Below are 17,121 nucleotides of genomic sequence, written 5' to 3' on the forward strand. Positions count from 1 at the left end.
TGGAAACATGGCAGTGGGGAATTTAAGACTGAATCAAACTGAAAAGCTTTGAACGAACTAATTAAAAGGCCAGTCAAATGAAAATCATGTCTTATGAAATATAGCCAAGTACAGCAGACATTTTTTGGGAGGAATTTCAAAAAGAAATGTCACATATAGTCTAAATCAGGGTTTCTCAAACAGGGGTTGCCGCTTGTGTAGGGAAAGCCCCTGCCGGGTCGGGCCGGTGTATTTACCTGTCCTGTCCTCAGGTCCGGCCGAACACGGCTCCCCCTCGAAACTTTAAGGCTGTCATTTTCAAAATGGAGTGCCTAATTTGCACTTGCAGCATGAAATCCTGATCCATCTCTTAAAGAAGTTAATGGGAAAAAATTCCCACTGATTTCAAGTCCTCTGTGTATGTGCATGCATGCATGTGTATATAAGATGAAAAACAGAGAACCGGTTAAATTATATTTTTATTTTCTGGAAAAAAATCGTGAAGAACACGAAATTTTTTGTCAGAATTTTCTTTGGCTTTTTTTTTTTTTTGCTTTTCAACAAAACCTGGGAAATATCTGTGAAAACAGAAATTTTCTCAAAAAAATTTGCTGTTTAGTCATAAAGCCATTTTTAATTACAAAAAAAAGTGTTGATTACAAATATTTTGAACAGCTCTAGCAAACAAGTAATTGGACGTGCCACATACATATTTTCATTTGCATGCTCAAAATGGGAAAACTGCACGTGCAAATGGGAACATGTGTGTGCACAGACAGGTTCTGTACCAACTACTGCTTTCACAGATTCCATGCCAGGAGGGACGACTGTGATCCTCTAGTCTGACCTTCTATATAACACAGGCATAGAACTTCCCCAAAACAATTCCAGAGCACAACTTTTAGAAAAATATCCAATCTTAATGTTAAAATTGCTGTGGTGAAGAATGCGCCTACTGGCATGCAAAGGGCTAAATGACGCGTGGGCTGGCTTATCCAAGAATCCGAGCAGCTAGGATCTCATGATAAGACCTTTAGCACAAATCCCGCGGTAAGTAATTAACAGCTGTCCTTTACGTGTATTCCATGTCCTGACACCTCCGGTTGGCTTGAACAATCTCCTCCTCTTCCTGCCATATTCGAACCTCCAGGGAGTTCTCGTTGTAGCTGCCATTCCGAGAGTGGTTAATGACTGAGGTGACCCTAGCAACACATGACACAGCTATACCTGTTAGTGTTACTTGGTTCAATAAAAGGTCTCTTTCGATACAAACAGGCATGCAACCGTTATTTTACCATTCACATTACAATGGAAATCTACAGTTATATTTGGAAGGTATAATAGTCCAGCAAAATGTTTCTGAAAATACAACAAAAGGTGGGAGGGAACAAATTGGAGGTGAAATCTCATATTTTAAAATGAATTAAAATTAAAGGACATTGTCAAGATAAAAATAATGGGCCAGATCCTCTGCCAGTCTAAAACAGCTCAGCTCCATTGGGTTCAATGAACATATGTTGATCTACATCAGTTGAAGACCTGGTCCAGTATATTAAATAATAAATCCTTAGCTGGTGATATAAATAATAAATAAATGAATTGTGGATTGTTTTTAGCTCCCCTCAGGTTTCTGAGCCTTTGGTGTACACTTGAATCATGTTTCATGTTTTTTCTGTACAATCACAAGGGCTAGAAAAAAATTTAAAAATAAATGAAAGCCAAGATTCTCATGTAATCACTTGACTCTATGTGCTGGGGCTTTAAGAAAAAAACCAAATCATGTGATGGTTGAAAGAAAATCACAAGAGTCAGCAACACTGAATCTAATTTGCTGTTTGCTTCTGCACTTCAACACTGGATGAGAAAATGAGACTGATTAATTTAGTTTCTTGTTTCACATTCAGTTTCACTTTCTGTTTCTCATACACTAGCACAAAGCTGGTGTGTTTGGGTTTCCAAAGCCATAGAGGAAAATTTTCAAGAAAATATTTATACAAAGAAAAATATATAATTGATTAAAAAACATATTTTATGTGAAATTTTGCAAAACCTTGGTTTTGTTGTTGTTTTTTATTTTACTTTTTTTTAATGAAGTCATACTTACATTTAGGATCTAAAATATTTGATAGGGTCCTTTTAATTATGATATTTTAGATGCCGGTACACACCAGTGACGATGCCTTGTAGTAAATGTGACACAGAAATATTAAAAACCCTATCCTGAAGACACAAAGGGCCTGATTTGCAAAGGTGTTGAGCACCCTCAAGTCTAGCTGAAGTCAACAGGAGTTGTAGGTACTTTGTATTGCGATGAGGTGACTACCCCACAATCACCTTGCAGGGTTTAATGCAGGCCAGATGGGCCAATTAACCCCTTAGGCAGCTGATTAAAGAAATTCAGCTGGGCAGGAATAGGCAGGATCTATAAAGCCCAGGAGCTGAAGCCAGGGGTGAACGTGGGCCGGTACAGGCCAGTATGGCGTACCGGTAAGAAGTGGCCACCGGTATCGGCCTGTATGCAACCGACGTTAAAGCGCTTTAATATCGCTGCCTCTTTTGCTAAAAGGTGGAGCTAAAAGGGGCAGCTGCCGTGGGGCCCAGAGATTTAAAAGGGCCCAGGGCTACCACGGCAGCAGCCAGAGCCCCAGGTGGTGCGGACCAGACAGCGTGGATAGGCTGGCTTGGGGAGGTTGACCCTCAGCCCCACCCCTTCTGGTAAGTCGTACCAGTAAGCCGTCTGTGTTACTTTCACCCCTGTCTGAAGCAGAAAGGGGTACTGGGAAAAAGGCAGACACTCCCAGGAGAAAAGGAGGAATGAGTGGAGACTGCAGCCACTACCTGAGAAGAGGGAGGAGGCTTTGAGGAACTGGTAGGCCTATGAAGAAAAGGGGAACCAACAGTAGGAGGAAGCTCAGGGATAGAGCAGTGAGGCCAGAGAGAGAAGGCCCAGATTGCTATGTTGAGGGTCCCTGGGCTGGAACCTGGAGAAGAGGGTGGGCCTGGGTTCCCCTATGAGCCACTGGGTGAGTGGCACCGAGGCAGCGAAAGAACTGCCTAGGACTACTGAGGAGCTAAACCTCCCCTGGGGGGCGGGGAACCTGTGACATGACACAGCCACAGGGCTGAGCCACAAAGAGGAGGCTGTGAGAGGATCTCCAGGTGGACGAGGTGACGGTGTGCAAACCATAGGTGAGGGGTTGTCGGCCTCAAGTTAATCCCCAGAGTACCAGAAGAAGGCACCACCAGTCAGGCGGCAACTGGTGCGCCCCATGACATACATCTCTGAAAATCAAGCCCCCAGTAAATACACTCATGTTCTGGGTATATTAAAATGCCTGGGTCTATGTGAAATACTTGATAGTATCTGGCAGTAAAAGGAGGGAAATTCCTTTGTTAGCCCTTAATACTATGGAGAGAAATCTGCCCTTCTCCCCCGCACGTCAAGTACATTCAGCTAGGTCTGTTAAGGAAAACTTCTGCCTTCCTTTGATGCAACAGTTATAGGTAGGACCCTATGTAAATCATGATTTCCTGGAGAACATGGAAGTTGTGAAAATGCCCCCAAACCATGATTTTTAAATATTTTTTTAAAAGGTAAAAGTCTACAGCAAAGTCTGTTTCAAGGATGAAATTAATTTTACAAGTAACAATAGTCAATTAATTAATGAAACTGATGAACATTACTTGTAAATTTCATTTTGTGCAAACTCCATAAAATTCAATACTTCACCATTTATGCTGTCATGAATTTTCTAAAAATCATGATTTACACAGGGCCCTAGTTACAGGACACTGCTGGAGGCTGGTTCACTGGCCTTGATGAACCATTGGTCCTGAGCCAGAATGGTAAGGCCTCACGGCCTTGCTATGGTGAATGGTCCCATTAACTTCAATGGGACTACATGACTGGATAAAGTATTCCTGATTTGTCCCTAAGAAAACACCCACTTCTTTTAACTACACAAAGCCTTATTCGATGGAGTGTATTGTTGACTGCCTGGAACAACATGATCTTACCTTTCTGTTGCAGCTGTGGCTGCTGCATTCATGGCAAAGTGCCTGATTGTGCTCTCCTCTAGATACTTCTGCTCCCACTTGGTCATGTCAGCTTCTAGAGCCAGAATCCTCTCCTCCTTTTCCCGCACTAGCTCCATCAGTGCTGGGGCATTGTGTTCTGGCAGGCTTTCAGCCTGGTAGTTCCCCTGTCTCTGGAGTTGGGGAGAGGGAAAACAACGGAAGATATTCAGCCTGCACCAACACGAGAACTGCAAACACCTCTTCTACAAAATCTCCTGCAAAATAAACCCAGGGACTTTCAACCTTTTGCGTGGCCTGTTGCTGAATCAGTAGCCACCCTAGTGACCAGAGATTAAATAGGGCTCCTTGTCAAAGAGTGACCCAATAGTTATTGCTAGAACCAGTGAGATGCAAGTTTGCTCTAGAAACTGGCCCTAGCAACTCAACAGCACCAGGAAAGCTGGTTTATTGCTTAGCAAAGGAGGAAAGCTTCAGATGGCGTGTGTAAAACTTCCAGCTGAAGGTGGGGTCCTCCCCAAGTTCCTGAAGGTGACTGACTGAGGGCTGTGACGATGCTGTTCTGGCGGGACCCAACTGAGAGTGCCAATTCAGGACCAATTGCTTAAATGGGGCACTTACAGCCCAAGGATGGGGTTTTTCCACCTCTAAGGAAAACCAAACCAGTCAGACAAAGAGGACTTCGGTTTCGCCCCACTGGCTAACCACAAGTCACACAAGCAATTTCCTTAGACACTCCATTCTCCCAGTATCACCATCAGTCCCACTCGTCCTTGGGATGAATGGTTATGAACCCAACCCCCCAATAAAAAAAACGGCTCTCTTGATCCCAAAGGACCAAGCCCCAGACCCAGGTCAATATACACATCAGATCTTACCCACAAATCATGGTGTTGCCAATCCTTTAGAATCTAAAATCTAAAGGTTTGTTCATAAAGGGAAAAAGGTAGAGAGGAGAGCTAGAATTGGTTAAATGGAATCAATTACATACAGTAATGGCAAAGTTCTTGGTTCAGGCTTGTAGCAGTGATGGAGTAAACTGCAGGTTTAAATCAAGACTCTGGAGTACATCCCCTGCTCGGATGGGTCATTCAGTCTTTTGTTCAGAGCTTCAGTTTGTAGCAAAGTCCCTCCAGAGGTAAGAAGCAGGATTGAAGACCAGATGGCGATGAGGCATCAGCCTTTTATAGGCTTTTCCAGGTGTAAGAACACTTCTTTGTTCTTACTGTAGAAAATTACAGCGAAATGAAGTCTGGAGTCGCATGGGCAAGTCCCTGCATACTTTGCTGAGTTACAAGGCGTATCTGCGTTCTCTCTATGGGTCAATTGTGTAGCTGATGGTCCTTAATGGGCCATCAAGCAGGCTAGGCAGAGCTCACACCAACTTGTCTGGGATGTCTCCCAGAAGCATAGCATAAGTTTGAGGTACAGAGCTAATACTCATAACCTCAACTACAAAATGACACATGCATACAGACAACCTTAACCAGCAATCCATAACCTGGTCTTAGACACCTTATATGACCCCCTTTACATAAGATTTGGTGCCACTATAGGACCTTGGTTGTAACCATGTTCTGTATGGTCCCAGATTATATCAATAACGTCACAAGGGCTAAGAGATGTTAAAAGAGGCTAGAAGAGCTGGTGGTCCCACCACAGCAGGCACACTCCTCATGGGGTGGAGCAATCCAGCTCTCCACCATCGTGGTGTTAATACCTCATGGGCTGATCGAGCTGGCATTCTAGCTGCTCACCCTCGCATACTCATATACTGCATAAGCTGGTGAAACAGGCTGGCAGAGCTGACATGAGCTGCTATCCCAGGCACACACCTACCCATATAAAATACTTGATGGATTGCTGAAAAATGAAACTGTGAAATAGGCTAGCAGAGACAGCATGTCTGCTGCCTATTACAGCATGCCCACACCACTGCATGGGAGCTGAAACAGATTCTGACTTCTTGTCTCTACTCCCCTTTCCCTTCTTTCCTCAGTTCCTTCATGTAATCTCACCACTGTCTGTGCAAGAGATCAGCTTTGTCTGAGAGCCTGCCTGTGTCTCTCTCCCTTATTGGCCTGCTATCTCTTTTCAAATCTCTCTTCCCCCATGTCCAGTCTCATTTTTCTCTCCTCCTGTTGTTTTGCAAGCTGGCATTTTCAAACCTGGCAGCCTCAAGTTAGGGCACCTACATTAGCCAGCTTTTCAGAGGTGCTGAGTACTTGCAAATCCAAATGAAGTCAGTGGGGAGTGGGGAATTCTCAGCACCCTTGAAAATCCATCCACTTAAACAGGTACCTAAATATGGATTTGGGTCCAGATCGTCAAAGGTATTTAATCGCCTAACCCCCATTCCTTTCAATGGGAATTAGGTACTTCAAAACCTTTGAGAATCTGGGCCTTGGGGACTAAAGGTAGAGATTAGTTAGTTAAAGTTTCAAACCTGAGTTTGAAAATGTTGGGTGCGATTTTCTCAAGAGCTTCGTGTTGGCCTAAGTCTTCTTCCAGGGAAGTTAATGGGAGTTTTACCAGTGGCTTTTGCAGCACCTACACGGAGCGCTTTAAAAAGTCCCACCCTTTGTCTTTTATCTCTGTAATGGCTGCTGTCTTGCACTGCCAAGCAGCTGGGGGTGCAATCTGTAGGAAAGGTGCAATGCAAGCAAAGGTTGTGTTCCGTTATTACATTAAAAAACTGTGCTGGCAGGACTGGCTTCCCAGATACGCACTACGGCCATCATATATTCTGTGGGATGCTGAACCAGGCTGACAGAACTAGGATTCCCGCTGCTCATCCTGGAATGCAAGCGCATTGTGTGATACTCCAAACCGAGCAGTAAAATACCTGTTTTGCTGATACTTTTTCACACTTCTCTCATGCATGGAGAGAGTGTCTGATATGTGTAAGTATTATGGGGAATCAGAAAATAGTTAAATATAACCCAGAAGCAAAGCAATACTGCATGCTAAATTAAATGGCACTTGGCCACTATTATGGGCCATGGATCTATGCCAATTTACAGCAGTTGACGATCTGGCCCCTTGTATCTACTATGACTGCTTAAGCACCAGCTTCAGAATGTCGATCTCCCTTAGTCATATGAGTTTATATAGCATTCTTAATACCAGCTACAGTACCTCTACTGCACTTAGCACATTAACGGTATTTCAATCATCATCATCATCGCCAGGATGGGTAAGGAACGGTGTCCCGAGCCTCTGTTTGTCAGAGGATGGAGATGGATGGCAGGAGAGAGATCACTTGATCACTGCCTGTTAGGTTCACTCCCTCTGGGGCACCTGACATTGGCCACTGTTGGTAGACAGGATACTGGGCTAGATGGACCTTTGGTCTGACCCAATATGGCCATTCTTATGTTCTTATAAGATACAGAAATCAATCCATGAGTGTGGATAAAGCTTTTTTATGTTATGGATAACACTGATGTTTGTTTACGCATTATCTCATTTGGCATCATCCTTTGAAATTTCAGAGTTATGGGATAAGCAAAACGGACGCAGTGGATGAAAGAACCCGATAGAATAGAAAACTGTTTATCCAAAGCAGGGAAGCTAATGCAGAGGATGGGGAGTTAAAAGACCTTGGCTCTATTCCTGGCTTTCCCACATGATCTTAGGAGGTGGTTTCTGTAGTGCAGAGAGGTTCATGTGTTTATCTAGCATGCAAAAAGTCCCTAGTTTGAAACTGAGCAGAGATGCTGGTTTTCAGTTCCCACAGGAACTCTGTATGGAACAGTGAAAGTAGGACCTTAGGCAAATTACTTAACCTCTCTGTACCTAAAATGGGGATAACTTTAGTTACCTAATCCATAGGGGACTGTGAGGGAATTAAGGGTTGCAAAGTTCTCTGAGACCTTCAGAGAGAAGACATTATTGAAGTGTTTTATAAAGTATAAGAGTTGCTGCATTTAGTGGCACATAAGATTGTGTCAGAGACAAGAAAACTATGTTGTGCACTCCCCTGTTTGTCAACTGCGCCACATCACAAGCTGCCCAGGGTAAGGCAGGCCCTATGTGATGTATCAAAACCATGAAATCAGGGGTGACTGTGTAACCTACTCTTCCATTCTCTGGAATTCGTGCCACAAAATACTACAGTCTCTAGATCTTTGTTTTGGACTCTTTCCTCTTGATGACAGAAAACATGACTTGAGAATGCAGGAGAAGACTTAAGTGAACTTTGGCTTTAGGGTAATACTGACTTTTTTTTGAAGACGTTTTCTGGAATAATCCATTATAGAACAATCCTTTGGGGGCAACTGTTGTGATGCTTCACCAGCAAAAACATCAGTTATGATTCAGATAATGTCAGTTCTGGAAGGGTATGATCATATTTTTACAGAGTAATTCCACTCTGTAAAAATTGTGCCCTCAAACTCCATGTATATAGTGTCTTACTAATTTCAGATCAAAATAAATGCCAACCCCATAAACTCAACCTGGAATACAAAGTTAAGAGGTTCTTTTTTCCCTGGCACATGCATCACCAACAATAAAGATTCACCATTTGGAACTTAGTTAATAATTCTGTTGATGATACCTGAGCCAGAACAGAATCTAGCTCATTCTCTCCTAGGTGGACTGTGTCTATAAATCTCACCAGGGTAAAAAGTAGTAAAAGTCTATTTTATTTGGCATGACTCAATATTCCGTAGATATGACTGTGATGCACAACAGCAGGTGTCATTTTATGGAGTGATGGGACTCACCCCACAGTTACAATTAGAGCTAGGTGTTCATCATAAACCCAGTTTTTGCCCTCCCTCAAATTAAAAAATAAACCAAACATTCATACCAGCTTCCCCTCAAACCTGGCAGGTTGGATGGGAGGCCAAGGCAATTTTTTGAAGTGAAAATCTGAAGGGAAAAGGTGTTCCAGAATTGTGACACTTTAAACATGGTGCTAATTACAATTCCAACCCAGTAAGTGTAGTAGCCTGCCCTGTATTTATGCATTTATCCCCCCAACGTCCCTGTGAAGCAGAGAAATATTTGCAGCTTTTCCACCTTCCCGGTAAAAACTGAGGCACAAAGAGATTGAGCAACTTGTGATCACACAGAGAGTCTGTGGCAAAGCCAGAGATTGATCCTAGATCCCCTGAACCCAAATCCAGTGCCTGATCCAGAAACCCATTCTAATTACACCATAGACTGATGTGGCTCTCTGATATTCAAACACTGAAAATAATATTTTTTTTTAATGTTACTTAACTGCAACTATCTTCTCTTTTGGGGCCGTGATCCACCTCTCGCACTGGTTTTACACCGTTATAACCCCATTTAAGTCAATGGAGTTACTCCTGATTTACCCCCATGTAGCTAGGAGCAGAATCAGGTCCTTTGCTTTTAAGCAAAACACTGTGTAGCAGCGGATCCATTTGCCACAAATCTTAGTAATAACAAGCCCTGATTACAGTAGGGTTCTGGCAGCAGCAGTGTTTCTCGACAGTGGGAAATGTGTGAACTTTCTAAGTTAAAATTACATGTCATGTCTCAGTTATGTTCCCTTTTACACCCTTCAGCTGTTTTTCTCAAATGGTGGCTTACTGCACTAGTATATCCATTCGCTGACCCTCAGCAGCCAGCAGTCACATGTTCTGATCTCAGTGCTGGCTGCCAGCTGGGAATTCTCTCTGCAAACTCTTCAATGCTTTTTCTTTGTCATGAACTAATCTACTCCCCAAAATAACATTACGATTTGTTTTGAGAAGGAGGTGATAAGTGAAGGCGAGAGAGGCAGTTACTTACCTAGATGAGTAACTGTCAGACAGTTGAACTAAGCATAAAAGTACACGCTCAAACACATAGGCGCAGAGCTCCCAGAAAGAACCATGAGATCCCGGGGAACATTCATAGAATCAGGTCTCTGCACATCCATCAAATTCTGTTTTTAACCCATATATAAATAATTTACTGGAGTAGCAGAAGAAATGGTCTTTTGTAATTATATAAATTATTCTGAATTTGTGCGCATGTATGTCCATACACCAAATCAATGTTACATCGGAAAATGCTATTAAATGCTGTTCGAGTGTTTGGTTCTATAGGATCCGATTTGATAGTAACTTGCATTTCCAGTAAAAATCCATCAGAAAAACTATGGGCCAGATCCTCAGCAGGTGTAAATCCTAAAGCTTTATAAATGGTGTGGTTGAATTGTGAAGTGTTTAAGTGTCTGGAATTGCCGAAGTTAAGGCTGGAGAGTGTATGAATTCCTTACTTACATTGGCCCCAGTTCAGGACCTTAACTCTGCTCTGTAGAGACACTGGACAATAACCATATGATAACAGCTAAGGAATTTTAGTGCTTAGTCCCAAATTAGACTGATTTTTGAAGCATGTTTGATTTTTTTTGCTTTCCTTCCCCACTCCACCCCACTCACCGTTTCACCACCGGGCAGAGTCAAGGTTGTTTGAGTACTCCACTTCTGCATTTCCATACCATATTTTAATAATGGTAAGTTTAGCCTGAAATCTGAATGTCCTGGGTTTATAATGCTTGTTTGGGGGATAACTGCAACATTCCTGTAATGAGTTTTACCCTACATGACTGATATATGTACTCTCAAACCGAACTTCAACGTAACATTGTTTTTGTCGAGGAATTTCCTTGTTGTTGTTTTTTTAATTACAATTTTCAGACATTAAACCCTAAATAGGAAACAAAAGAGAATGTTGCCTTGTGATATTTCTAATGACATGAAGACGTGTAATATCAACCTTAGAACATCTTATTTATTTAATTTTTATTTTAAGTCTTGTATAGCCAGATTCACCAGTGTGCTCTTGGTTGCTTTACACCTCCCTGGAGCAGCACAAATCAGCCAGAACATACTAGCCAGTACAGCTGCTCTGCACTGCCACAGCTATGCAACAAAGTGGAGTATATTCCCCAATTTTCCTCTACATCCTGTCCCTCGCATTCTCCTGAATCCCTCCCCCCAGCTTCCCCACTCCCTCCATCTTCCCCTGCACACACAGACACACACACACCTGTTTCCCACTTACTCCTTAAACCCCTACATTCCTCTGCACGCACCTGTACACACATACAGAGTTTTCCCCATCTACCCTCCCTGTTGAACAGATCTGGTGCAAAGGGTAGTTTTTGAAAAGTAATTTTGGGAAGGATACACTGTATTCTCCATAGATATGAAAGCAGTTGAATCCCTACTTTCAGGCCTGGTCCACACTACGCCGTTAAATCGATTTTAACAGCGTTAAATCAATTTAACGCTGTACCCATCCACACTACAGTGGTCTTAAAATCGATTTAAAGGGCTCTTTAAATCGATTTCTGTACTCCTACAAAACGAGAGGAGTAATGCTAAAATCGATAGTATTACTTCGGAATACTGTTAGTGTGGACAGAAATCGACATTATTGGTCTCCTAGAGGTATCCCACAGTGCACCACTGACCGCTCTGGTCCCCAATCCGAACTCGGATGCGGAGTTCAGCCTAGGGGCAACTCATGAAAACAGTAACAGTACAAGGCGGGAGATACGCATATTCATTGCCAGTTTACTCAGCAGTAGACGGTACAGAACAACGTTAACCATCTTGCTATCATGCAAAAGCAAATGAATGCTGCTGTGTAAAGCGCTGGATATTGCCTCTGTCCGCAGCATCCAGCACACATATGGTGACTGTAAAATAAAAGGCTGAATGGGCTCCATGGGTTTGCCGTGCTATGGCGTTGCCAGGAATCCAGGGCAAAAAGGCAGCGAAAGGATTGTCTGCTGTTGTTTCCCGGAGGAAGGAATGATGATGACCATTTACCCAGAAACCACCCGGACATGATTTATACTGTAGCCCAGCTACAGCTGCTCTGCACTGCCGGGCCACAGCTGAGCGAACAGAAGTGGAGTATAATTCGCACAATTTTCCTCTATATCCTGTCCCTCGCATTCTCCTGAAATCCTCCCCCCACTTCCCCACTCCTCCACATCTTCCCCTGCACACACAGACACACCCGAAACACCTGTTTCCCACTTACTCCTTAACCCCTACATTCCTCTGCACGCACCTGTACAACCACATCGGAGTTTTCTCCCATCTACCTCCCCGTTGAACAGGATCTGGGGCCAAGGGTATTTCGTTTTTGAGAAGTAATTTTTGGGAAGGATACTGTATCTCCATCCGATAAGAAAGCAGTTGAATCCCTACTTTCAGAGGCCTGGTCCACACTTTACGCCGTTAAATCGATTTTCAACAGTCGTTAAAATCAATTTACCGCTGTACCATCCACACTACAGTGGTCTAAAATCGATTTAAAGGGGCTCTTTAAATCGCGATTTCTGTACTCCTACAGAAACGAGATGGAGTTGCTAAAAATCGATAGTATTACTTCGGGAATAACTGTTAGTGTGGCCAGAAATCGACATTATTGGTCTCCGGGAGGTATCCCCACAGTGCACCACTGGTTACCGCTCTGGACAGCACTCTGCCCATCGAACGCAGTGGGGCAGGTAAACCAGGAAAGCCCCGCAACTTTTTGAAATTATATTGCCTGTTTGCCCCAGCATGAGCTCTGATCAACACGGTGGCATGCAGTCCCAAATCCAAAAAGAGCTCAGCAATGGACGTATCGGGAAGATAGTGGATCTGATCGCTGTATGGAGAGACAAATCTGTTCTATCAGAGCTCCGTTACGAAGACGAAATGCCAAGAGTTTGAAAAAAATCTCCAGGCTACCCAGTGCTGCGTGCCAAGCGTACGGCCAGACAGAGACGCAAATGGACACTAATGGAAGGAGGGGGTACTGAGGACTCGCAGCTAATGCACAGTCCAACATCTCACAAAACTATTTGCATTTTCTTGGCTGAGCTCCCCAGTGCTCTGTAGGTTCCACACATTGTCCAGCGTGGTGAGGGAATCGCTCCTCAGTTTACTCCCCCCCCCCCACCACTGAACCCAAGAAAAGGGAAATGATCATTTCTTGACTTCTTTCAATGTCACCCTAATGTCTACTGAATGGCTGCTGGCAGCTTTATGCTGCAGCAGTGAAGCTCAGTATTCGCGTCGCTCTCCCCCTCTCCGGGGCAGACGGTGGCAGTAGGACTGGTAACGGTCCTATAGGAACCTGACGTACCAATGCTTGATAATGGTATTCATACTTAACATGTTGGGCCTGAAATTGAAGGCCACCGCCTGGGGGCGCCTGGCTAAAAAACCAAACAGATGATTCCTGGTCGACTGCACATTTCAGTAGTCTGTTAAGAACGGCTGTAACCACTTCATCATAACACTGGGGGCGGAGCTTCAATCAGCCCCTCCCTTCATGTGTAAGAAAAGATCTGTACTGTCTGGACTATCATAGCAGTAGGATACTGGTCCTCCTCTCCCGCACAACACCGCTTATGTCTGCCTGACTATCAATAGCACCGGGAGGCGCCTCGCCTCCCCCTCATTTGATGTCCACTAAAACCTCCTGATTCTTTATTACTTCATGATACATAATGGGTCGGACACGGCACCGGTAGCGCAGGAGGGGGAGGAGTTGGGGGAGGAGTGAAGCAACGGTGGGGTTGTTGGCAGGGAAACCCCTGGTGAATACTGACACGAAGCAGCTGGCTCTGTGAATACCTGGTCGCTCTAGTACACTTGCCCCATATTCTAAGGGCAGAGACTTGATCTATTTTTAGAAACCATAAAGGAGGGAATGACTGCGGGAGTCATTCCCGAGTTTGCTTTTTCGCCCCCGGCCGAATCTCCGTCTAGGGGCACTCATGAAAACAGTAGACAGTACAAGGCGGGGAGATAAGCCATCATCTCATTGCAGTTTACTCCAGCAGTAGACGGTACAGAACAACGGTTAACCATCTCTGCTATCATGCAAAAGCAAATGAATGCTGGCTAGTGTAGCGCTGGATATTGCTTGTCCGCAGCATCCAGCACACATATGGTGATGTAAAATAAAACGCTGACTGGGCTCCATGGGTTGCCGTGCTATGGCGTTGCCAGGAATCACAGGGCAAAAAGGGGCAGCGAAAGGATTGTCTGCTGTTGTTTCCTCCGGAGGAAGGAATGATGATGACCTTCCAGAACACCGGATGATTAACCCAGAACTGATTCAACCCAGAATTCCAAGGGGCAGGGGAGACTGCGGGAACTATGGGATAGCTATGGAATAGCTACCCACAATGCAACGCTCCAGAAATCGACGCTAGCCTCGGACCATGGACGCACACCACCGAATTACTGTGCCTAGTGTGGCCGCGTGAAATCAAATTTATATCTGTTTTATAAAACCGGTTTAATGTAATTCAGAATTATCCTGTAGTGTAGACGTAGCCTCAGTGCAAAACTACACTCAGCCTTAACTATGAAGCCGTAACTAGTGTCTCCCCAGCATGTGAAGAGAGCCAAGCGCCATCAAGCAAAAGTGGTGGAGAAAAAATAAATAATCCTCTATTTAAAATCAGCAATGAAAAGGGCTTTTCTAAGTGAAGGATTCATCTAATCCAGAAATTTCCACCAGGGTGACCTTTGATATAGTTAAAAATGACTGTCCTGAGTAAAAAAACAAAAAAAGTATGTGGTATGTGTCCACTCATGAGTATTAAGCATCCACTTTGCTGTTTCAGTGAGCTTTAAAACTCAACCAGGCGCTCACATAGCTCTAATGCAGGAGCCCTGACAACACCCCATGGAGTCAAGGAACTCTTGCATCTCTCTAGAGGGACTGCTTTAAAAAAAATAAAAATCCTAAGAGTATGACAATTGTCCAAAATGCTCCTGTATTTGTTTAGCTCGTCACTGAGCTGGTTTGCTTTTTGGTATATTTAGCAACCAATGGAGAGTCTTTGCAGGTTTTACACCAAGGCAAGCACATGTAGGGTCAGGACTATTGAAGTTTAGTGAGTGTTATATGAATAGTCACACAGCGCAGGCCTGATCAGCAGTCTGTCGTCATGTACTTTGCTATCTAACCTCAGCACTTGCCTTAAGGACTCTCAATAGGGACACAACAAAGGGCCCCTCGCTGAAAACAGTCTACACCCAGATACTCAGATCTGTAAGTGACAGCACGTCAGCTGAACTCAGCTGTCACAATGCTGCAGAGGGAGAGACCTGGTCCCTCTTATAACGAAGACTCAGCCAGGCAGGGCTTTAAGGATCATAATAAATTGTGCCAAGAATCAAATAAAGAGGCAGGGCAGCCGTTGAAGCACTGGTGTAACATGCACTTTGCCTAACGCTACTAAGCAAGCTAGCTGTTATATGCAGAATGAGAAGACGGTTACTCACCTTTGTAACTGTTGTTCTTCGAGATGTGTTGCTCATATCCATTCCAGTTAGGTGTGCGCGCGCCGCGTGCACGTTCGTCGGAGAAACTTTTACCCTAGCAACACTCGGTGGGCCAGCAGTCGCCCTGGAGTGGCGCCGGTATGGCACTAATTATAGATAGCCCCTGCGGCCGCCGCCTCACTAGTTCCTTCTTGCCGGCTACTTCCGACAGTGGGGAAGGAGGGCGGGTGTGGAATGGATATGAGCACACATCTCAAAGAACAACAGTACAAAGGTGAGTAACGTCTTCTTCTTGAGTGCTTGCTCTATCCATTCAGTTAGGTGATCCAAGCTTATCTAGGCGGTGGGGTCAGAGAGAGACATATGCGCGGAATGCAAGACCGCTGAGGCCCGAAAGGGCGTACATCGTCTCTACCTTGTTGACCAAGCGTAATGGTTCGCGAGAAGCGTGTGGACCAGAAGACCAGGTGGTTGCACGGCAATTTCTGCCCAGGAACATGCGCAAGTAAAGCAGCACACGAGGCCTGACTCGTGTAGAAGTGGGCCGTTGGCAGATGGCCGCTGGACTTGAGCCAAGGTGCATAGCAAAGCTCGAGTACCAGACGTGACCCAAGATGCAATGCGCTGAGAGGAGATTGCCCTGCTTCAGTACGTTCCGCCACCGCTACGAAGAGCTGCGGTGGAATGACGGAAGGGCTTGGTCCGCTCGCTGTAGAAGCGAGAAGCCCTCCGAACGTGCTAAGGTCTGGAGCTGTTGTTCACGTCGTCGATCGCGTGTGGTTTTGGGAAAGAACACTGGCAGAGAAGATGGTCCTGGTTCACCGTGAAAGGTGGAGGACTGACTCTGGGGAGAACGGCCGGGTGAGGTCCGCAGCTGTACTTGTCCTTATGGAAGACGGTATAGGGAGGATCCACAGTCAGTGTGGCGGAGTTCCGAGCCACGCCTATGCCGCGGTAATGGCGACTAGGTCAAGCCGTCTCCAGGACAGGTTACAAGCAGTGAACATGTGGCAAGGCTCGACCGGGGGGCCCCATGAGCCTATTAGAACAAGGTTAAGTCGCAGGTAGGGGTAGGGGCTTGGACCGAGGTATAACGCGTCCCAGCCCTTGAGGAACCTTGAAGACATTCGTGAGAGAAAATGGTATTGCAGCTTCCCCCCGGATGGAAGGTAGATATGGCGGCAAGGTGGACTCCGCAGCGTAGAGATAGCCAACCCCTGGCTCCTGAGGGACCACAAATAATCCAGGTATGGTGGAGATTGATACAGAGCATGGAGTGACCATCTGAGCACAATCCCAGTAGCAGAAGCTGCTATCAGCCATTCGCGAGGTATGGTCTACCACAGCGTGGAGGGCTTCCTGCGAACCAAGCACGCGACCTGTGCACCTGCAGGGACCCAGCTCAGCTTCCAACTGGTTTAACCAGCTTAGGAACGCCATGTTCAGGTGGCGGGCCTGCAGGTCGGGTGGTGAAGCCTGCCGAAGTCGCTGCGTGAAATCAAGTCCGGCCACAGCGGCAGGGGGATCGGGTCTGACAGGGATAGGTCGAGCAGCTGGGGTAGCCAGTGCTGTCTCGGCCAAGCCGGCGGATCCAGGAAAGGCGGGCTTTTGTCCCTTGCGGACCTTGAGCAATACTCGGGACGTCGAGGGGAAACGGTGGCAGGGCATAACAAAGGCGACCTGACCACGGGATCATGAAGGCGTCCGACAGGGAGCCCGAGGAGTGACCTTGTAGGGAAGAACACGCTGCATTTCCTGTTTATTTATGACGCACACACAGGTTCGATCTGGGGAAAAGCCCATTCCGGTAAGATTGAGTGGAGGAACGTCCGGA

The 17,121-nt window shown here is 45.3% G+C and overlaps 1 protein-coding gene across 1 annotated transcript in view; it reads right to left on the minus strand.

Moving 5' to 3' along the window:
* Nucleotides 1-17,121, minus strand: part of AMOTL1 (angiomotin like 1) — a 138,934-nt gene that overhangs the window by 5,862 nt on the left and 115,951 nt on the right. Inside the window, exons 8-9 of the mRNA XM_075066575.1 lie at nucleotides 3,997-4,187; nucleotides 1,056-1,181 (exon numbers count right to left, since the gene is read on the minus strand). Coding sequence (XP_074922676.1) covers nucleotides 1,056-1,181; nucleotides 3,997-4,187 — 317 coding nt within the window. The remainder of the gene's footprint in view (nucleotides 1-1,055; nucleotides 1,182-3,996; nucleotides 4,188-17,121) is intronic.

This window comes from Chelonoidis abingdonii, chromosome 1, assembly GCF_003597395.2.
Source record: "Chelonoidis abingdonii isolate Lonesome George chromosome 1, CheloAbing_2.0, whole genome shotgun sequence".
Lineage (NCBI taxonomy): Eukaryota > Metazoa > Chordata > Testudines > Testudinidae > Chelonoidis > Chelonoidis abingdonii.